Source organism: Rhinatrema bivittatum, chromosome 2 (genome assembly GCF_901001135.1).
Source record: "Rhinatrema bivittatum chromosome 2, aRhiBiv1.1, whole genome shotgun sequence".
NCBI lineage: Eukaryota > Metazoa > Chordata > Amphibia > Gymnophiona > Rhinatrematidae > Rhinatrema > Rhinatrema bivittatum.
In genome coordinates, this window is record NC_042616.1 from 50,375,429 (window position 1) to 50,398,402 (window position 22,974).

Sequence of the window (22,974 nt, forward strand, 5' to 3'; positions counted from 1 at the left end):
CCGGTATGAAGTCAGTTGCCGGGGTTTTAGCAGGTTTGAGAGGTCAGAAGCAGGATGAGCCGTTCGGAGCGAAGGCAGACGTGACCGACCCCGCTCACCACATCACGTGATGTCCCCTTTTTAATATATTTATAAATGATCTGGAAAGGAATACGACAAGTGAGGTAATCAAATTTGCAGATACAAAATTATTCAGAGTAGTTAAATCTCAAGTGGATTGTGATACATTACAGAAGGACCTTGCGAGACTGGATGATTGGGCATCCAAATGGAAGATGAAATTTAATGTGGACAAGTGCAAGGTGATGCATATAGGGAAAAATAACCCTTGCTATAGATACACAATGTTAAGTTCCATATTAGGAGCTTCCACCCAAGAAAACTTTGAAAATGTTGGCTCAGTATGCTGTGGCAATCAAAAAAGCAAACAGAATATTAGGAATTATTAGGAAGGGAATGGTTAATAAAACGGAAAATGTCATAATGCCTCTGTATTGTTCTATGGTGAAACCACACCTTGAGTACTCTGTACAATTCTGGTCGCTGCATCTCATTCCATCTAATTGCAAGCCACAGATAATTATTCTCGCCTCGTATACAGATTAGGTTAACATGGAAACTGAGGGCAAGTTACCATATGTCCATTCAGATCATTTGTTTATAATAAGAAAACCAATCATAGAAATTTTTGGCAGGATGTAACCTATCTTAGGAATGGATGAAACAAGTGAAGAAACCCTATAGTCTTGCTATCATTAAAATCACTTGAGTGAAAGTGTTATATTGGTGCTTTGCATAGCACATTGCCTCTCTCTCCAAGTTATACCTTATATTATTGTGTATCATATTAATAAAAGAAGTTTGTTCTCTACAGCTGCATCTATTTTCAGAGAACCACAACATCAGTAGTTAAAAAGTTTGCAAGCTGTGAATTAAGAAACTGTTTTAATTCATAGGTTATTATCAGCCCCTTTATTGTACGTGACCCAGTATTCAGGTCACCAAACAGCATTCATTCTTGAGATTTTCAGGAAAAATATGCAGAAGAAATTTTTTACCCAGGGAGATCAGAGCTTCATAATTATCCCTCATAACTTCTCTGTAAAGCTTCTTCTGTCTATCTTCTAGACCCTTCCACTCTGCCTCCGAAAAATGGACTGCAACATCGTCAAACGACACCGGCAACTGGGGAAAAAAAAAAAAGGAAATACAGTTAGAAACACTGTCCCAGACCAGACCCCAAAAAAATGCTCTTAGCAGTTTCTAGGATCTATAAATCCAGCCGAGGTGAACAAGATAAATGTCTTGGCCTTAAGCTAGAAGGTAAGAAAGTTAGTAGTAGGGATGTGCATTCGTTTTAACCGAATTTGCAAAATGGAACAAATAAGTGCCACTCTGTTACATTCAAGGGGCCCTGAAACAAATCGAGGGGGCCCCAAATTAAATGAATCTTATTCGTTTAATTCGGTTAAAACTTCCTTTCTGCCCTACAACTAGGGTCAAGGCCTGGACAGAGACCCGAGCAAAGTCCCAGGCACCTCTCCCCCCACCCGAATAAAATTACTTACTTGATCTGTCGGGTACGCAAAGCCATAGTTAGGCCAGGTCCTGATGCCTGGGTCTCGGCCTAGGCTGGTGCATGGTCCAGAGACCGGGTCCCAATCCCTGGGACTAGGCTTAGAGCAGATCCCGGGCACAGGTCCAATGCCAGAGCCTGGTCTGGAGGCTAGGTCCCAATGCCTGAGCCTCAGCCTGGGCCCAGGTCTTCTTTCTTCTTCTTGGGAATTACGCCATCCACTGGGGTTGCACTGGAATTAACTCTGGCACATCCTCCCCAGTAGAGAGCGCCATTTTGCTGTATGGCATCAATAATCGTTTAATTCAGTTAAAACTTCCAGTAGGGTCTACGCCTAAGCCCGAGGCCTCATCTTGGGCATAGGCCGATGCTCAACGCAGGGGCCGCGTCATAAGCCCAAACGTGATGCTGGGGCCTAGGCTGAGACCTGAGCAAAGATCCAAGCCGCCCCCTCCCACCTGAAACATTACTTATCTGATCCATAGGGTTTCCAAAGCCTCGGTCAGGATGGGTCCCAGTGCTAGCAAAATGGCACCCTCTGCTAGGAAGGACGTGCCAGAGTCAGTTAACTCCAGTGTGTAGAACTTGGTGGAAGGCATCATTCCCAGGAAGAAAAAAGAAAACCTCTGAAGAGGACCTCCAAGGCCTGGGCCTAACTCTAAGCCTGGGTCCAGGTCGAGGCATTGGCATCGGGACCCGGCTTATGGCCTGGGCCTAGACCGAGGGCCAGGTGTTGGGACTCAGCCTCGGGCCTGGGTCCAGACCCTGCTCTAGGCCAAGGCCCAAGAGTCGGGTCCTGACCTCTGGGCTGGGACCCAGTGTCGGGCCTGGACCAAAGTCCAGTCATCAGAATAGGGGCCTAGAGCGAAGCCCAGGTGTCGGGACCTGGCCTCTGGACCGGGTCCGGGCTTTGGCTTAGGCTGTGGCCCCAGCATCCAGCTTAGCCCAAGGTGTCGGGACCAGGCCTCCAAGCCTCAGCCTTGCCTAGAGCATAGGTTGAGGTCACGTGACCTACCATGGGGGAATCCTGGCATTTTTCCAAGTGGGAGGGATTGGTGGTGTGGACAGGAGGCCTTGGGAGGCCCCATTTACTTTTTTGTTTCTTTTTTTTAATCTAAAGAAACAAATTAAACATTAAACTAAATGAAATTTGTGGGGGAAAAACCTCCCGAAAATGCGATGAAAAATGAAACACATTTTTTACCCCTGCATATCCCTAGTTATTAGTAACACTGACAAGGATCAGGATGTGATTTCTAATGACTGTCTTGGAGTAACAAAGTCCATGATTTTATATCCAGCAGTAATAGAAAACTGTGGGAAAGGAATTACCACTTCTACAAGGCATAGGAAGCCCCATTAAATAGATAAAATCTTTTATGAGCCACTCTACATCTGCACATTGGAGGTGGGTAAAGTACGGCTTGCAGGAGCTTTAAATCCAGCCCACAGTGGTGATGACCCCTTCAATTCCTCAGACATCCATACTTCTATGGGGCCTCAGACTTCATCCGCAACCTCATTAGCCTCTCCCACCTGGATAGGGCGCCCAATGTGGCCTCTGGAACAAAAGATTTGCCCACCCCTGTAGTGCAGCCTAATGGTGTCACCCGTACAACAGTTAAGACAAATGGTGCACATGCGTTTCTCTCTTTACCCCCAATCATGCAACGACTACAACTCCCAGAGCTCTGCTTGTATGAAAACCTCAAAGGGAATGAGACAAAAATTTATATCATATATAAGAGAATGACAGAGGGGCCCAGGGAGGAAGGGGAGATGGGGGGTCATTGGCACAAAAGATGCCAACTACAAACTCACAGAAGTTAAAAGAATGCCCTGGGCTTTACCATATTCATGAAAGGAGGCAGGGAAGAAGAAATTTGAAAATGATAACAGCTCAGTGTTTCAACAGAAAAAAAAAAGTAGGAAGGCACAACAGAATCTCTATTCAAATCTGCTTCCCCTCAAACTCTCTCACTTTTCGATAAGTTCTCGGAGGTCAATATTCAGTGGACTGGTGAATGGGAAAGTTACCAGGGTAGGAAACTTACCTGAATACTCAGTGTTATGTACCGGGGAAAGCGTTCTACTGAATATACCTGGCTAAAGTTACTTGGGGAACCTTTGGACAGCATTTCTTTTTTTTTTACCGGAATTACCTGGCTAAGTTTACCTCAGAAATGCTGCATATCAGTGTTACCCAGATAAAGTTTGGCTTATGCCCCAGAAACACTCGCTGCCTTGCCTCTTTTTATTCATGTAAATTTTGTCCAGGTAATAACTTATTGAAGACAAAATTTAGCCAGGCAAATGTTCAGCTCTTGGCTTTTGTCCAGATAACTTAAAAAAAAAAAAAGTTACACGGACAAAGCCTTTCAATATGGAACGCTCTTTTTTCAAATATAATTTAATATTTCTATTCCACTTTTCATGGCTAGTCAGTCGTTTCAAGGTGGATTACATTTAGGTAGATAAAGTCACAGGTAAGAGAGGTGATACATTATATAAGGGGTCGCATCGTGAGAGAGATTACAGTGGAAGACGGGCATTAGATGAAAAGACGCTACATTATAGATACAGTTTTTGGGGTGAATTTTCAAACAGTTGGGCACACTCATAAGTATCATTTACTTGTGTATATGCTCTTTTACAAACATCAACCATGCGTATTTATGCTTTTGTGCGCAAACGTATGCACGTAAAAAGAGGGTGTTTGAGACATTCCAGGACGGGGCCAACATTTACAAGCGTAAGTTGCTATTTTAAAAGAGTCTTACAAGCGTACATTTGCTAACTTATCTTGCATAATTCTACTCCTGCTAATTCTTCTGTGCAAGTGATATTGAATGTGTTTATTGTGTTCTGTCAGTTGGGTGGGAGGTCTGGGTGAACTGTGGCTGCAGAACCAGGAGGGTCTCGATGACCTAGAGAAGGACTGGGTGAACTGGTGGAGTAATTGGTAAAACTGGTAATTTCAATTATATGTACTTGTTTTAAAATATACTGACTTACACAAATACGTCCTACTTTATTTTCACGGATACATTTTAAAACAAGGTAGAAAAAGTACTTGTTTTCAATGCACTGAATGTGTTCACACATAAGCATACATATGTGCCTATGTTGCGAGGTAAAGATAACACTGCTTTAACGATTAACTGTGTCATTTATTATTGATGTTGATGTGCTGAATTCAAATATGACAGTTAAACCAGCTGATTGGCTACTGTTCCCATGATGTTTATATTTTTACATTTTCCGTCTATGTCTATTATGTAGATAGTGCATAGACAGAAACATAGAAACATAGTCATGACGGCAGAAAAGGACCAATGGTCCATCCAGTCACCCAGCAAGCTTCTCATGGTAATATCCGCCGCACCATGAAGGTTACCCCCATGTATCAGGCAGGTTTGCTTGACGTGCTTTGCTTATGGATTTGGCCATAGAAGCAGTCCTGTGTTTTTTTTTAAATTGAAGTCTGAGCATCGGAACCCCAGCATGTAAAATAGTCACGGCTCATGTTGGATGTCTCTGAATCCAAATTTCTCTTTCCTTTCAGCCCTCAGCCCCCTCCTTTGAAGCAGAGAGCGATGTTGCAGTTGCATCAAAAGCATCAAGGTTTATTACTTAAGGGTAGTAATCTCATGCCTTCTGTTAAGGGTAGTAATCCCATGCCTTCTGTTAAGGGTAGTAATCCCCATGCCTTCTGTTAAGGGTAGTAATCCCCATGCCTTCTGTTAAGGGTAGTAATCCCATGCCTTCTGTTAAGGGTAGTAATCCCCATGCCTTCTGTTAAGGGTAGTAATCCCATGCCTTCTGTTAAGGGTAGTAATCCCATGCCTTCTGTTAAGGGTAGTAATCCCCATGCCTTCTGTTAAGGGTAGTAATCTCATGCCTTCTGTTAAGGGTAGTAATCCCCATGCCTTCTGTTAAGGGTAGTAATCTCATGCCTTCTGTTAAGGGCAGTAATCTCATGCCTTCTGTTAAGGGTAGTAATCCCCATGCCTTCTGTTAAGGGTAGTAATCCCCATGCCTTCTGTTAAGGGTAGTAATCCCATGCCTTCTGTTAAGGGTAGTAATCCCCATGCCTTCTGTTAAGGGTAGTAATCTCATGCCTTCTGTTAAGGGCAGTAATCTCATGCCTTCTGTTAAGGGTAGTAATCCCCATGCCTTCTGTTAAGGGTAGTAATCCCATGCCTTCTGTTAAGGGTAGTAATCCCATGCCTTCTGTTAAGGGTAGTAATCTCATGCCTTCTGTTAAGGGTAGTAATCTCATGCCTTCTGTTAAGGGTAGTAATCCCATGCCTTCTGTTAAGGGTAGTAATCTCATGCCTTCTGTTAAGGGTAGTAATCCCATGCCTTCTGTTAAGGGTAGTAATCCCCATGCCTTCTGTTAAGGGTAGTAATCCCCATGCCTTCTGTTAAGGGTAGTAATCCCCATGCCTTCTGTTAAGGGTAGTAATCCCCATGCCTTCTGTTAAGGGTAGTAATCTCATGCCTTCTGTTAAGGGTAGTAATCCCATGCCTTCTGTTAAGGGTAGTAATCCCATGCCTTCTGTTAAGGGTAGTAATCCCCATGCCTTCTGTTAAGGGTAGTAATCTCATGCCTTCTGTTAAGGGTAGTAATCTCATGCCTTCTGTTAAGGGTAGTAATCTCATGCCTTCTGTTAAGGGTAGTAATCCCATGCCTTCTGTTAAGGGTAGTAATCCCCATGCCTTCTGTTAAGGGTAGTAATCTCATGCCTTCTGTTAAGGGTAGTAATCCCATGCCTTCTGTTAAGGGTAGTAATCCCCATGCCTTCTGTTAAGGGTAGTAATCTCATGCCTTCTGTTAAGGGTAGTAATCCCATGCCTTCTGTTAAGGGTAGTAATCCCATGCCTTCTGTTAAGGGTAGTAATCTCATGCCTTCTGTTAAGGGTAGTAATCCCATGCCTTCTGTTAAGGGTAGTAATCCCCATGCCTTCTGTTAAGGGTAGTAATCTCATGCCTTCTGTTAAGGGTAGTAATCCCATGCCTTCTGTTAAGGGTAGTAATCCCCATGCCTTCTGTTAAGGGTAGTAATCCCATGCCTTCTGTTAAGGGTAGTAATCTCATGCCTTCTGTTAAGGGTAGTAATCCCCATGCCTTCTGTTAAGGGTAGTAATCCCATGCCTTCTGTTAAGGGTAGTAATCTCATGCCTTCTGTTAAGGGTAGTAATCTCATGCCTTCTGTTAAGGGTAGTAATCTCATGCCTTCTGTTAAGGGTAGTAATCCCCATGCCTTCTGTTAAGGGTAGTAATCTCATGCCTTCTGTTAAGGGTAGTAATCCCATGCCTTCTGTTAAGGGTAGTAATCCCCATGCCTTCTGTTAAGGGTAGTAATCTCATGCCTTCTGTTAAGGGTAGTAATCCCATGCCTTCTGTTAAGGGCAGTAATCCCATGCCTTCTGTTAAGGGTAGTAATCCCCATGCCTTCTGTTAAGGGTAGTAATCCCCATGCCTTCTGTTAAGGGTAGTAATCTCATGCCTTCTGTTAAGGGTAGTAATCTCATGCCTTCTGTTAAGGGTAGTAATCCCCATGCCTTCTGTTAAGGGCAGTAATCCCATGCCTTCTGTTAAGGGTAGTAATCCCCATGCCTTCTGTTAAGGGCAGTAATCTCATGCCTTCTGTTAAGGGCAGTAATCTCATGCCTTCTGTTAAGGGTAGTAATCTCATGCCTTCTGTTAAGGGTAGTAATCCCCATGCCTTCTGTTAAGGGCAGTAATCCCATGCCTTCTGTTAAGGGTAGTAATCCCCATGCCTTCTGTTAAGGGTAGTAATCCCCATGCCTTCTGTTAAGGGTAGTAATCCCATGCCTTCTGTTAAGGGTAGTAATCCCCATGCCTTCTGTTAAGGGTAGTAATCCCATGCCTTCTGTTAAGGGTAGTAATCCCCATGCCTTCTGTTAAGGGTAGTAATCTCATGCCTTCTGTTAAGGGCAGTAATCCCATGCCTTCTGTTAAGGGTAGTAATCCCCATGCCTTCTGTTAAGGGTAGTAATCCCATGCCTTCTGTTAAGGGCAGTAATCCCCATGCCTTCTGTTAAGGGTAGTAATCGTTGCTCTGTGCTTGTTACCCCCGTGCTCATCAGTTCTGCAGACCATAAAAGTCGGGGCCCTCATTGCTTGAGGTCTAAATCCAATTCCCCTTTTCCGCTGCCGTTGAAGCAGAGAGCAATGTTGGAGTTGCACCAGCATATAATAATAATAATAGGAAGACAATGATGTTACTAGGTCCATTTATTTTCCGTAAACCGATGTGATATGTCAGATCGAATGTCGGTATCTAAAAAATAAATAAATAAATAAAATAATAAAACCAGCAAGTTACCCCCATGCATGCTTTCTTTGTTTCCTTTAGGACTTGGCCATAGAAGCAGTCCTGTACTTTTCCCTTATGTCCGCGTTAACAATATCGCAGACCATGGAAGTCGGGGCCCTCGGTTGTCATCTGAATCCAATTCTTCTTATCCCCCTGCCATCTAAGCAGGGAGCAATGTTGCAGTTGCATTAAAAGCATCAGAGCATATTGGTTAAGGTTAGTAATCTCCAAGCCTTCTGCTAAGGGTAGTAACCGCCGAACTAGCAAGTTACCCCCCCTGCACGCTTATCTCATTTCCATCCTCTGGTATTTAGAGATCCACAGTGTTTATCCCATGTCCCTGTGAATTTTTTGACTGTTTTCTTCTTCACTACCTCCTCCAGAAGGGCATTCCAGGCCTCCAGCACCCTTCTCCATGAAGAAATATTTCCTGATGCTGGTTCTGAGTTGTCCCCCCTGGAGTTTAATTTCATGACCCCTAGTTCTGTTGTTTTCTTTCCAATGGAAAAGGTTTGAAGTCCATACATCACTGAAACCTTTTAGGTATCTGAAGGACTATATCATATATCCCCCTGCACCTCCTCTCTTGCAGAGTATACATAATCAGGTCCTTCAGCCTCTTCTCATAAGTCTTCTGATACAGACCCCACACCATTTTCGTTGCACTTCTCTGGACCGCCTCCATCCTGTCTCTATCCTTGAGATACAGGCTCTAGAACTGAATACAATACTCCATGTGAGGCCTCATCAAGGACCTGTACAAGGGCATCATCACCTTTTTCTTACTGGTTATTCCTCTCTATGCAGCCCAGCATTCTTCTGGCTTTAGCTATCGCCTTGTCACATTGCTTTGCCATTTTCAGATCCCCAGACACTATCACCCAAGATCCCTCTCTTGGTCAGTGCACATCAGTCTTTCACCCCCCATCACATACAGTTGTTTTGGACTACTGCATCCCAGATGCATGATTATGCACTTCTTGGCACTGAATCCCAGCTGCCAAATTTTGACTATTCTTCATTTTTTTACATCACTTTTCATTCTCTCTAGTACTCCTTCAGGCATGCCCACTCTGTTGTAGACCTTAGTATCATTTGTAAATAGTGCAAATAGACATACTTTACCTTCTATCCCTTCCGCAATGTCACTCACAAAGATACTGAAGAGAACCAGTCTCAACACTGACCCCCCTGTGCCACACTGCTTAACAAGGTTCTCTCTTCAGAGTAGGTTTCATTTACCATTACACGCCATTTCCTTTTGGTCAACCAGTTTGTAATCCATGCCACCTCCTTGGCGCTTACCTTCTCATCTTATTCACAAGCCTCCTATGCAGAACCGTATCAAAAGCTTTGCTGAAATCCATGTAGATCAATTTGCGCACTGTTCCTCAAACCAATTCTCTAGTTACCCAATCAAAAAAAAAAAAATCAATCAGATTTGGCTGACAAGACCTTCAGCTGGTGAATCCATGCTGCCTCAGGTCCAGCAACCCACCAGATTTTAGATAGTTCATTATCCTTTCCTTCAGCACATCTCCATTAATTTTCCCATCACCGATGTGAGGCTAACCGGCCTGTAGTTTCCACCCTCCTCTCTTCCACTTCTCTTGTGAAGCGGGACCACCACTGCTCTTCTCCAGTCCCATGGCACCACTCCCATTTCCATGGATCTATTGAAAAGGTCCTTCAGTGGACCTGCCAGCACATCTCTGAGCTTCCTCAGTATCCTAGGATGTACCTCATCCAGTCTTTTTGTGTATTTATGGTTGTAAAATATTCACCTGTCCTGTTTATGTAACATTTTAAAAAACAGATTATAGATAGAATATTTACTATGAAACAAAAGTCCAAAAGCTATTATGTATATATAGTTGTACTCATAAGTTTATATACCCTTGACAGAATTTGTAAGATATGTAGCATTTTAAGAAAGCATGAGTGATCAGACAAAACACATCTGTTATTTTAATGGAATAGCACAATCATTAAACAAATCAAAGCAATAAAGGAAACAAGAAAATGGTCCTGTTCATTTGTTTATATACCCTTGAATGTTTGGGCCGATTCACTCAAGTTGACATACACAGGTTGAAATGGCAATGAAGAGTAGGTATCCACACCCCTGCCTTGTTTGATTGTAATTAGTGTATGTGTACAAATAGTCCAAAGAGTTTCTTAGCTCTTGAGAAACCCTTTTGCATTTCATCCAGGGCTATACTGACTTTGGTGGCTGCTGTAGCGTGGGGAAAGTAAAAGAACTGTCAAAGAATCTGCAAGCAAAAGTAGTTCAATTTTATAAATCAGGAAAAGGATATAAAAAAAAGATATCCAAAGATTTGAACATGCAATCAGTTCAAACTCTGATCAAGAAGTGGAAAATGATGGATTCTGTTAATACCAAGCCACAGTCAGATAGACCAAGAAAGATTTCAGAAACAACTGCCAGGAAAATTTGATGAGATGCAAAGAAAAACCCACATGCAACTTCTACTGAAATACAGGCTTCTCTGAAACAAAGTGGTGTGGATGTTTCAGCATGCACAATAAGTAGCTATTCTAACAAAAATGGGCTTTATAGAAGAATTGCCAGAAAAAAAGCCAATGCTATAATATGCCAAACTATACCTAAAGAAGCCTAAAAACTTCTGGAACAAAATAATTTGGAGTGATGATACCAAAATTGAACTTTATAAACACAATCATAAACGCTGTTTAGAGAGGAGTCAAAAAGGTCTATGAATAGAAGCACACCATCCCTACCATGAAGCATGAAGCTGGATCTCTGCTGTTTTGGAGGTTTGTAAGCTACAGCAGCACAGGCAATATAGTCAAATGTGATGGCAGGAAAAATGCAGCATCTTATAAGAAGATATTAGAGGAGAATTAGTTTATCATCAGCCAGGAAGCTACGCATGGGGTGCACTTGGACTTTCCATCATGACAATGATCCAAAAAATAAGGCCAAGTTGACCCTTCTGTGGCTGCAGCAGAAGAAAGTGAAAGTTCTGGAGTGGCCATCACAGTCTTCTGACCTCAACATGCGAGCCACTTTGGGAAGAACTCAAACATGCGGTTCATGCTAGACAGCCAAAGAATTTACAGGATCTGGAGGCTCTCTGCAAAGAGGAATGGGCAGCTTTACCACATGAGAAATTAAAGGGCCTTATTCTCAACTATCTCAAAAGACTGCAAGCCGTCATTGATGCAAAAGGGGGCAATACATGATATTAAGAACTAAGGGTATGCAAACTTTTGAACAGGGTCAAATCTGTGCCAATCTGTGATTCATAATAGTATAATTTGAAACATTAAAAATAACAGACGTGTTTTGTCTGATCACTCATGTTTTCTTAAAATGCTACACATCTTACAAATTCTGCCAGTGGTACATAAACTTATGAGCACAACGGAATACATACATAGTTTAGTCCTTATTCAGTGGCTCCTCGGCTCTTCTTGGCCTGTCACTTGTACTCATTAAATGGAACATCTCCTGTCACTGTCCAGCAATACTCTGCAAGCACTGATGGGCTCCATTTGCCCTGATACCGTTCTTCCTGTTGCGTCCAGTGGTCCTAGACGGCTTTGCCCCGTTTGCCTCACCTTGTTCATGGCTCCTCCCGCTTACCTTGGGAAAATGGCTACCGCCGAGTCTACAAGCCACTCTCTCCGGCGTCCCCGGAACGGCTATGGTGCTGCCTCCCGCCATTGCCCCTCCCAAGGGCCTACTAGGGTGCGCACGCCACCCACGTCTTTATTCCAGCATTGGCGCGAACCTCGGGGGGCGTCCCCCTCTCCTGACGTCACGCCATCCGGGTATTTAGCCTGTACTGTTTTGCTAGCTCGTTGAGTTAGCAAAGACTCGTATTCGTCCTGTCTAAGCTACTCTGCCGCTTCCTTGCTGCCGCTGGAAGCTCTCTCTCTCTGCCCTTCGGGGTATTGACTAACCTGAGTACCCGCTCCTCGGGGGCCCTCTGCTTTATTTCAGGGGCCTTACAGGGATCAGGTACTCGCTCCTCGAGGGCCTGCTCTCCCTGCCTCGGTGCCTGTACCATCGACTTCAGCCTGGTGGAATCGCCAACCTACAGCAACCATCTAGTGAGTAATCTAACTCTCAGTCTGTCTCATTCACAGCATTGCCTTGCTGAGAAACCTACACCAGAGTGCCCCTATGCCAACGGGTGAGAAGGGTCCCCTCTGCCGAGGGTCCAGAGACTGCTACATCCAGACTACCTCACTACTGCCACCTCTAGTGTTATACATCTAGCTGTACAATAAAAGAGCTAATTCTGTGTTTGTACGTCCTGAGTCTAACGCAGTACTGTGGCTCCCCACAGGGCCCCTCCCTTTGGGCGTTTTCATCTGCTACAGTACCCAAGAATCCACCCAAACACCACTTAACCATAACACTTCCATTGCTGCAAAGTCCTGGTGAAATCACTGCCACGCTCATGTTGCTTCCATCGGTCTCAGATGGCTTCGACCTCTGTGCCTCACCTTTCTTCCTTCTCTCTTCTCAAGCCTTGGGAAGATGGCTGCTGCCATGTCTTCATGCCGCTCTCTCCGGCGTCCCTGGAATGGCAACGGCGACTGCGTTTGCCATGTTTCTCCTGAGGGCCTCCTAGGGTGCGTGCGCGCACGCCACCCACGTCTTTATCCACGTCATGGTTGGAACCTCGGGGGCGTCCCCCTCGAGTGACGTCACGCCATCCGGGTATTTAGCCTGCCCTTCGTTTGCTAACAAACTGAGTTAGCAAGGATCGTGAATGGATTGGAACGCCTCCGATCTAAGCTGCTCTGCCGCTGGAAGCTCTCTCTCTGCCCTCCGGGGCTATTCATCTCTAACCTCGGTACCCGCTCCTCGGGGGCCCTATTCTTTCTTTCAGGTGCCTATCTGGGATACCGGGTACTCGCTCCTTGAGGGCCTGCTCTCCCTGCCTTGGTGCCTACAATTTAACTACTTCTGCCTGCCAGGATCTCCATCAATACAGCTATCTACTTCAGAGAGTAACCTAACCTTGTCAGGCTGTCTCACCTACAGCTCAGCGCTGGGAGCCTGCATCCGGGACTTCCTCTACTACCCTGCGCTGCCTACCATCTACTCAAGTGTGGGACTGGTCTCCTCTGTCGAGGACCCCTGGACTACTTCTACTGGGTTACCTCACTGCTGCTACCGCTGAGCAATATCATCAAGCTGTATAACAAATACAAATCTTCTGTGTCTGCGTGTATAGAGTCTAGCCTAGTACTGCGGTTCATCATGGGGCTCCTCCCCATGGGAGGGGCCATCACCGCAGTACCCAAGAATCCACTCCAACACCTCAAAACCATAGTAGCTCACTGCTCCCCTCTCTACAGTTTGATGGGAAAAACATTTGATGACAATGCAGAAAATGTATCTTTGGTGAGATGTTGCAGCCAAGGCTATTGTATGCCTTGAGGAGGTTTCCCACCAACTCCTTGTAGTTGTCTGCCTTGTTATTTCCAAGAAAATTTGTTGCCACGAACTGGAGGCTTTCCACGTCATCTTTTCCTTGCCATGAATTGCACGATTAAATGCGTTACCTCTAAGATGTTCATGAATCTGAAGGCCGAAAACCAAAATTTTCCTTTATCTTAGCTTCATGTAACCTTGGAAATTTACCACCAAAGTACATGAAGGCTGCTTTAGTTTTGTCCATGGCCTTAAAGTTATTCATCAGACCCAGCTTGATATGTAAGGGGGATAATAAAATCTTCCTTGATTCAACAAGCGCTGGATTCTGAACACTTTTCCTCCCAGTCTCCAATGATTATCGAAGTGGCCGGTCTCTCTTAATATAGTGAGAATCTTTTGCACGACTATCCTCTTTGCAGAGGAAACAGCAGTACTTTGTGCATCCAGTGTGCAGACCAATCAAAAGAGCAACAACCTTCAAGTAGCCACAGAGCTGGCACTAATGTTGGTCATAGGTTATGCAACCCAAAAATTATACAAGTGGTGCAGCATATGCATGGTGCCTAGCTCTTGCCCCGATCTCCAATGCTGTAGCCAAAATGCGGATGGTAGGCATGCTTAACCACAGCGGTTATACTGTGCTTCTGTGATGCAAATGTCACTTCACCACAAACACAGCAGAAATTATCTGCATTGTTCACACAAGTACAAGGCATTTCGGATCCTGTTCAGACAGAAATAAAAAACTGACAAATGACACTGTATGATTTCTAGAGTTCATCTAGGGCAGTTTGTTCAGCAGAGTTATATAAACTCAGTTATAACTGCATAATGATATGTATGCCTGAGCTTGAGACCAAACAAGGAGATGGCAACTGATCCAGAATCCTCTGCTATCTTAACCTTTCTGGCTATGTGAACTTCAAATGTCTTACTGAGCCTGACCTGGAGGAATTCCAAGGACATCTGGACAGCAGTTGAAGCTGGTTGACACTTTGTGATGCCTAATTATAGGGTCACAAAAGCAGAAGGAAATGGGTGGAACTTCAGGCTAGACTGTCACTACAGGGGCATCTGTAAACACAGCCTAAGATGTGATAATTCCCTGACCAACAAGATTCTAACAGATCAAAGGAGTATCTAAAGAGTGATGGTTAATGGGGTCCATCTTGGAGAAATAATCAGGGTAGTTTAGGGATAAGCTATCATGCTGTTGACATGACAACCTATGTAAATGATTCTCTAGGTGGTATTTTACCTATAAAAGAAGTATCAGTTCATGTATACAATGAGATGCTGGTGGTCAGTTTGTCAGAAAAGTGGCATCAGCATCTCCCAAGAATACTTATATTGATCAATAAAAATTGTATCCCTGGGTAAGCGTCATAAAGAATGGCTTGGCGCTTAACATTTTTGGCACCTGAACAGGAACACAGCGGCGGCTGCGGCCACCGTGCATTGTGCAGTCTTGCATCTGAATCTGCTGGACAGGCTCAGACCTAACACTGGTACTCGGACATTAATTGGCTCTCATCTGAAGGAAGTTACCCAGATAAAGATTTCTGGATGATTATTGCATAGTGATTCCCAGATAAAGATTTCTGGATGACTCTTTATTAAAAAGTGAAACCCGGAAGACAGAAGAGAGAGTGCCCCCCACTGCGGTAGGGGATGACAGATCGGTTTGTAAGTATTTAATCAGGCCTACATAATCAACTTGTAAGTATAATTTTCTAATTAGCAAGTAAAAGATTTTCTTTGGCCAATTGTAAATAAAAATGCACTATTTATTTTGATTTGCTGTGGGGTCGCCCACTTGTAGATTATTGTTAGTATACTTAATGAAAACTTATTAAGAGTGATTTTGGTTTATTTGTCTGTATATTTGTTAATAAATTTGTACTAGAAAACAATACAAAGAGGTTTAAAACAACAACAGTTAATCCTTGCCGTGCTTGCAGGGCTGTGGGATTATTAGAGGAAGATAAAAAAGGAAAGTTTTTGGAAAAGTATAGTTTGGAATCTGGTTTTCTCTTCATGTCTGACTGCTGGCATGGTGTAACACATTGCAGTGAAGGGGGGTCTAAATTACAATTGTCATGGAAGTTTCAGAACTTGAAAGGGCACTGGGAGCTGGAGAGTTAACTGTGTTGGAAGGTAAGAGAAAGTGGGAGGTATGTAAAGCTCAAGGTGATTTTTATGCGCAGGTGGAAACAGTGGGAAGAACTGGTTGCTGCGACCATCTCTTCCCGACGGCTTCACTCCGCCTACCTTTCTTTCTTTGCCCCACCTCTCGCGATGGATGGACGCCTGGGTGCCGCGGTGTCCGCCTGCCGTCCTCTCCGGCGTCCCCGGACCGGCTTGGGCGCTGCCTTCCGCCATGTTCTTCAGGTACCTTAGGGCGCGCGCGCTGCACAGCCCTCATTCTTATTTCCTCATTGGTGTGTTCCTCAGGGGCGTCCCCCTGTGATGATGTCACGCTGCCCGGATATTTAAGCCTACTGTTTATTGCTAGCCATTGAGTTAGCAAGGGGAATCTTACGGATGGGATTCGCTCTCCGTACCCAGCTACTCTGCCTTCCAACTTCCACTGGACTCTTTCTGCTAACGAGGTACCCGCTCCTCGGGGGCCTCTTTGCTTCTTTCAGGTCACTATCAGGTAAACCGGTACTCGCTCCTCGAGGGCCCATGTTCCCTAACCCGCTGCCTGCATCTATCTCCTCTTCTATTTGGAAGAATTCGCTACAGACACCATCAGTGAGTACAACTATCTTCCACTCCTCAGAACTGTTTTTCTGGAACCAGGTACTCGCTCCTCGAGGGCCAACTCTCCCTATCTCGGGGCTTCTCCATATTTGGGACTCTGTGAATGTTCTATTGTACTCACTTTCTCAGTTCTCTCCACCACAGCACTGCTACTGGAGGAACCGCTGTTCCAGCGCCCTGGGGAATACTAGCCCAGCCGGGCCACATCTTCTACTCACTGCTGCCACCTCTGGTGGCTTCTCAAACTGTCTAAATAAAGAACTATCTGTGTTTGTGTAACCAGAGCTGAGCCGGACCTGTGGCCCCTCACGGGACTCCCCCCCGTGGGCGTGGTCAGCTGCCACAGTGTCCAAGGGTCCACCCAAACCTCATTAACTATAACACTGGTTTAAATGAATTGCTTTTTTGTTTGAAAGTTATAAACACACTGATGAGGAATTAAAGTTTTGGAGAAAAATTACAGAAAGTGAATTTAATTTAGTAGATTCTTTAAGAAAGTTTGGTTTCGTCAGCTTTCTCTGGATGGCTAGCATTGAATTTGAGCAGAAACTAATAAGGTATGGTTTCTTTAAACGATGGGTAAATAAATACTTGTATGTGAGATAGTTAAGGAAGGTAAACGGCTTTGAGGCTCTCTTGTCCCTTTTTTCTGCATATATGTTTGGGTCCTGAATCAGACTGAACTGCCTGTTAGATATCTGTGTGTAATGAAATACTGTAGATACTGTTTATTTAGGGAAAGAACCTGCACATGCAGTTAGTTTCTGAGTGCCTTGCTCTTTGAACAAAGCAGATACTTGTAATTGCTTAAACAGAGAACTGATAGAGATGAGAGAAGCTTCCTTTTTACTTTTCTGCTTTTTGCTTTCTTTGTTTACTGGATTAAAAAATCATGTGGTTAGAACATAATAGGATTTCTTTCTTTTTAACAGGCCAATACAGTACACTGCGCTCCGGTGGAGCGCACTGTTACCCCGCGTTTGGACGCGCGTTTTCGAAGCGCTAGCTCTACCCCTTATTCAGTAAGGGGTAACAGCGCGTCGAAAACGCGCATCCAAACCCCCCCCCCCCCCCGAAAGTAATAGGGCCCGCAACATGCAAATGCATGTTGATGGCCCTATTAGTTAGTCCCGCGCGATTCAGTAAGTAAAATGTGCAGCCAGTGGCTGTCAGTGGGTTTGAGAACAGACGCCGGCAAAATTGAGCGTCGGCTGTCAAACTCGCTGACAGCCGCCGCTTCCGTCAAAAAAGAGGTGCTAGGGACGCGCTAGTGTCCCTAGCGCCTCTTTTTACCGCGGGCCCTAATTTGCATGTTTGTCCCTCCTGAATCGTGCGCACAGGAGAGTGGCCTGTGCGCTCGCCTGCTGTCCCACGACTTTTACTGTATTGGCCTGTTAGGTAAAATATTCACAGTAGTTTCCTACTTTAGTTAGAAATGAAACGGTATCGGGTAGCTGTCTTTGTCTTCCCATGTGATTAGATTTAAAAGATGAATCAGCCTGGTATGTTACTTCTGTTTTACCAAGCATTAAGAAAAACATTACCTAAAGGTGTACAGCAAAGATTAGATAATATAATAGGGCTGGAAAGTAAGCTATGGTCAGAAATGTTTCTCAATATTTGTCATTATAGTGATTTGTATGTTAGACAAAAGAGTAAAGGAGCTGAGGATTTAACTAAACTCCAAACTAAATTACGTTCTATGCAAATGGAGGAGTTGAATAAGTGAAAAGAGGAAAAGTAAAGCTTCTCTAGATAGAAAAGTTGCTGAGAAAGTATCTGGGATAACCGGGGTTACTGTGGTTTCAGATGATGTCGGATATGGAACAAATGGGTGTGATGCTTGGTATCCCCAGAATCAATTAATTGGTGCAGTAATTATACCTAGAGGGAATAATGCCCGTGGAAGAGGGATGGTAAGAGGCAGAAGGGGAATAAATGGCAGAGGTGTGTATGGTAGCCCTTCACAAGGAGCTGGTTTTGGACCTGATAGGAGAGCAGATATAGAATGCTGGTATTGTGGGAAATTTGGACATTTTGCAAATGAATGGAGAGCAAATCCTGAAAGAAATTCCTCATATAATAGACCTAGTGGTAGAGGCAGACAAGGAGGATTTCCCCATTGGGATCCTGCAAATGAGATTCAGAGATATAGAGCAGGGAATGGTTATACACAATGACTTCTAGGAGTGGTGCAAATTAGGGCAAAAGCAGAACCCATGTTGACAATATATATATCAATAAGCAGTCTTACATTTTTTTTATTAGACTCTGGGGCAACTACTTCAGTGCTAACTACACTTCCAAAAGGAGTTCAATTGTCAGATGAAACCATACAAATATAATGACTGGTCTAGCAGGATGATAAAGGGCGGTCAATTTTCTCAATAAAAAAAGGTGAATAGTGAAGTGTCCCAGGGATCTCTTCTGGGACCACTATTTTTTTTTTTTTTTTTTAACATAAATGTCAAAATTTCCCACAATACCAACATTCTATATCTGCTCTCCTATCAGGCCCAAAACCAGCTCCTTGTGAAAGGAGCTACCATACACACCTCTGCCGTTTATTCCCCTTCTGCCTCTTACCATCCCTCTTCCACGGGCATTATTCCATCTGGGTATAATTATTGCACCAATTAATTGAAAATGAGAACAACAAGTGAGGTGATCAAATTTGCTGATGACACAAAATTATTCAAAGTTTTTAATTCACAAGAGGATTGTGAGAAATTGAAAGATGACCTTGCAGAACTAGGAGACTGGGCACGCAATTTAATGTGGACAAGTGCAAAGTGATGCATTTAGGGAAGAGTAACACAAATTATAGCTACACAATGCAAGGTTCCACATTAAGAGTCACCTTTCAGGAAAAGGAACTAGGTGTCATCATTGATACGTTGTATCTTCTGCTCAGCAGCAGCCAAGAAAGCAAACAGAATGCTAGGAATTATTAGGAAAAGAATGGAGAATAAAACCGAAAATATAATGCCTCTATATCATTCCATGGTGCAACCTCATCTTGAGTAGTGTGCGGCTCTGGTCACCACATCTCAAAAAAGATATAGCAGAATTAGCAAAGGTACAGAGAAGGGCAACAAAAATGATAAAGAGGATGGAACAATTCTTCTATAAGGAAAAGCTAAAGATGTTAGGCCTCTTCAGCTTGCACAAGATATGGGGGATATGATAGAGGTCTTATAAAATAATGAGTGGAATGGAATGAGAAAACATGAATTGGTTGCTTACTTTTTAAAAAAGTACAAAGACACAAAATTAAGTTACTAGGTGATACATTTAAAACTAATAAGGGAAAATATGTTTTTTCTCAATGCATAATTAGGCCCAGGAATTAGTGGTGAAAGCTATTAGTGTAGCTGTGTTTAAAAAAGGTTTGAAATAGTTCCTGAAGGAAGAGTCTATAAAATATTAAGGTGGCATCTTAGAAATCCACTGCGTATCACTGCCAGGTACTTGTGATCTGGATTGGCTATTGTTGGAAACAGGATACTGGGCATGATAGACCTATCCCATACTGAGTCAGATCAATCTTATGTTCTTATGGTTTTTACTCCTACTTTAGCTTGCATTTTTTAGGAGTTAAAATCCTAATACCAGAGTTAATTTACACTAGAAAATGCACACTAAAATAGGAGTGAAAACCTGCACTAACATTAGCACCCCTTATTACATCAGCCCAAATGGGGCTGTTTGGATTTTTTACTCATGCCTTCTGTCCAAAAGCCAGCTCCCAGACTCCTGCCCCCCCCCCCCCCAAAAAATCAGGGCTTAATGTGTAGACAAAAATGAAGTGGCACTCAATGGGGAGGGGGGGAAGACATGGCAAATAGGAAGGCCATGGCCAGGAGTCACCTTTTAGAAAGGGTGGAACCAGGAACTCTCCCCCTTCTCCTTAGCCAGTGATCCTTCATCCCTACCCCCACCAGCATTAAACTTCCAGCCTGCCTTTCTCCACCTGAACTGATTTACACCAGGTAACAAGTTCAAAATAGAGTTCAAGTAACACAACTTTGAAATTTGTGAGCAGTAGCAGAGTTGGAAAACTGGTTAGCATTACTGCTCTCAGGTTTCAAACTTGTGCTAATTCAACTCCTTTTTGTGTCTGCTCTATATGCTGCAGTGACTGCTTCTGTATCACGCTTATTCTCTCCTGCTCCCTGAAGAACAGAAGACGAGGGGGCAGAGCAACTGCTCTCTGCTTTGTCTGCTTCTAGCGCGTCCTCCTCTAACCTGCCTGCTGCCTACAGGAGAGAGGCTGATGCAGAACACTCCTGCTATTCTTCCTCTAAGTCTGAAACGTAAAGAAACTGCATTCCAGGACTTCCCCCCCACAAATTAAGCCCTGCCTCCAATGATGGCCACTCCTTGCAAGGTGCAAGCTTTCTCGCTCGGGCACAGGTCCTACACGACTGGGCAGCACTCTGCCTACCATATCCTACAGAAGAGGAGAGAAAGCCCCCCCGCCGTTAGCATGGGTCTGTCTATGGAACTGCCTGTCTGGAAAAGTGCAGGCTGCTGAACGGAAAATGGGGGTCCTGGAAACCGGATGCAGACAGAGACACAAAGAAATGACTTGCTGAAACCACCGACAGCAATGGAAGGCCACGTGGAAGAAATGGCTATCCCAGGGAATTGATTCAGACTGGAGAAAAGCTGGCCCTCTTCTAAAAAAAAAAAAAGACCCTAACTGTGCCGGGTCACCCGTTACCGCCCCCTGCCTGTTCTGATTGGCTGGCCAGCCCTTCCACTGTCCCCATCCCCCTCGAGCCTGCCCAGCACTTCGAGTCCGAGGGAAAAGAAGAAAGATGCCGGAGGCGTCTACGCTGCATGCTGACCGCTCTGGCCTCTGCTATGAAATTACGCTGTGCGCAAAATCAATGCTCATACTAAATACAATTATACTGAAATGGAAACTTTCAGCTCAGAGACATGTTTGATCATTGTTTTTAATGCTATCATTAGCTAACAATCACTTATGAAACATTTCTGTGAAACAACTCAGAAATTGCCAAGTAAACTGATTGTCAGGCGAAGCTCTTCAGTACCGTACGTTTCCTGTTCCCATGCTTACTTCCTGCAAACTCCTACCTGAGCAGAAGCCCCTGCAGACATGTCTTGCGCTGCTTTCCCAGGGATTTGCCAGATGATTGCAGGCTGAGTTTTCTAATACTAGATCCCGAGCTGGAACTTCACAGCACTCTGCCTCTCAGGCTGCAAAGAGCATGCTGGTACTTTGAGTCCTTCCTAGATAGACTCGCCTCTAAATTCTGCAAAGGCTCAAAACTACAACTCCCAGGAGCACATAGCGTTAGCAGAATGTGTTGCCAATTTAGCGATTCTCTCGCTAGATTTGGTGACTTGTTGAATCCGATGGATATTTTGGAACTCTGAAAATGAAGGGGAACTAATGCAATGATTTTTTTTTTTTTAAGAATTTAGCTATAAATCTAGTAACTTTTTCACAGCTCCAAAATTTCTATCGGATTCCCTAGTAACAGAGCATGTCTGGCAGCAGGAAAGTGCAAGAAAGGGAGACCTCCTGTGGCTAAAGTGCCCGGGAATGTACAAGAGAATGAGTCCTCTGGCTACGGTGACCTAGGAATGTATAGGAGCGTGGGGGTACAGTGCCTTGATGGTTGCCCCCTGCCCCAGTATCTCACTCTTCAAGACAGGCTTTGCTGTCCCTCGCTCTCCCAGGAGGCACTAGGACTCCAAATGAGGGCAGGTCTGAACTCTTTTTCTCTCGCTACTGGAAAGCAAAAGAAGCGATCACGGCCAGGAGAAAAACAAAAAAAGCAGGGGTTACAAGGTTATTATCACCCTATGAGTGACAAACTCACAGCAGCAGTCATCAAGTTCTGTAGTTTTTTGTTTTTTTTCACTATCCGGCTGGGGCCTGAGAGATTTCCCTCACTTTCTCCCTGAACCCGGGGACTGGCTCAAACTAAACTTTGCTCCTGGATGCCCCGCCTCCTCTCCTGCCATGCTTTTTATTCTCTTCCTTTTGAGTGTGACTGTGGCAGTCTGGGACAGCCCGGAGCGGAGAGACGCGTCTTCAGCCAGCCAGTACCAGAACCCAGGAAGCAAGTCTGGCCCTTGAGATGGTCACCGAGATCTCGAGCCAGAGACTGCTCTAGAGGAAAACAGAGGGGAATCTCCTAAAGTCAGGTGGGGTAGCCAGTTACTTGTATTAATACTTTATGCAGGCTAAGGTATCTGGCATGTTTAAAGCCACAAATGATACAGATCTTTCTTTAGTATAAACTGGTGCTCAGTAGCAAGGATGTTAGAGAGAGAGAGAGAGATTTATTTATTTATTTATTTATTTATTTATTTATTCATTCATTCATTCATTCATTCATTCATACATACATTTTTTTATATACCGAGGTTCTGGTAACAATGTTATGTACCGTTTATCTTTTTCTAAATGCTAAGCCTGCAAAGTCTGACAAATAAAAGTCTAATTCTGTGGATAAAACACATTGTCATTCTTGAACTATTTAGACTGTGTGTGGGTATAAGAGGTAATAGGGAGAACTGCCTGTAGCACTACCGCCCGATAGGTGTGGGGCAGGGGGACTCAAGGTGCAGCATAGCAGACAGGTTCCTGAACCCCTCATCATCAGTAGAGGCCACGCGTACATGTTCTTATGGGTTAACATAGCTACCCCCAACTTTTGGTATTGTCAGTGGCGTAAACGACTTATGCAACCTCTGGCATCTTAACTTATGATAATCCATGTTGCGTTTGGTTGTCTGTGGGCTGCCCCCACGAACAACTACCCTTACCTTCATGGCGCTACGGGTCACTCCTGATGCTCTCC

General features: G+C 44.2%; 2 protein-coding genes across 3 annotated transcripts in view; one reads left to right on the plus strand and one right to left on the minus strand.

Moving 5' to 3' along the window:
- The window catches only part of LOC115083926 (zinc finger protein 708-like), a 68,524-nt gene extending 46,428 nt beyond the window's left edge, over positions 1 to 22,096 (minus strand). Inside the window, exons 1-2 of the mRNA XM_029588035.1 lie at positions 21,236 to 22,096; positions 1,059 to 1,185 (exon numbers count right to left, since the gene is read on the minus strand). Of these exons, the coding sequence (XP_029443895.1) occupies positions 1,059 to 1,185; positions 21,236 to 21,259 (151 nt within the window). The 5' untranslated portion in view covers positions 21,260 to 22,096. The remainder of the gene's footprint in view (positions 1 to 1,058; positions 1,186 to 21,235) is intronic.
- Positions 22,097 to 22,099: 3 nt separating this feature from the next.
- LOC115083927 (gastrula zinc finger protein XlCGF28.1-like) overlaps positions 22,100 to 22,974 on the plus strand; it is a 57,960-nt gene continuing 57,085 nt past the window's right edge. Inside the window, exon 1 of one of the 2 annotated variants that reach the window (XM_029588039.1) lies at positions 22,100 to 22,315. The gene's annotated coding sequence lies outside the window, so the exon portion shown is untranslated. The remainder of the gene's footprint in view (positions 22,316 to 22,974) is intronic. The other variant, XM_029588038.1, reaches the window with a different exon arrangement.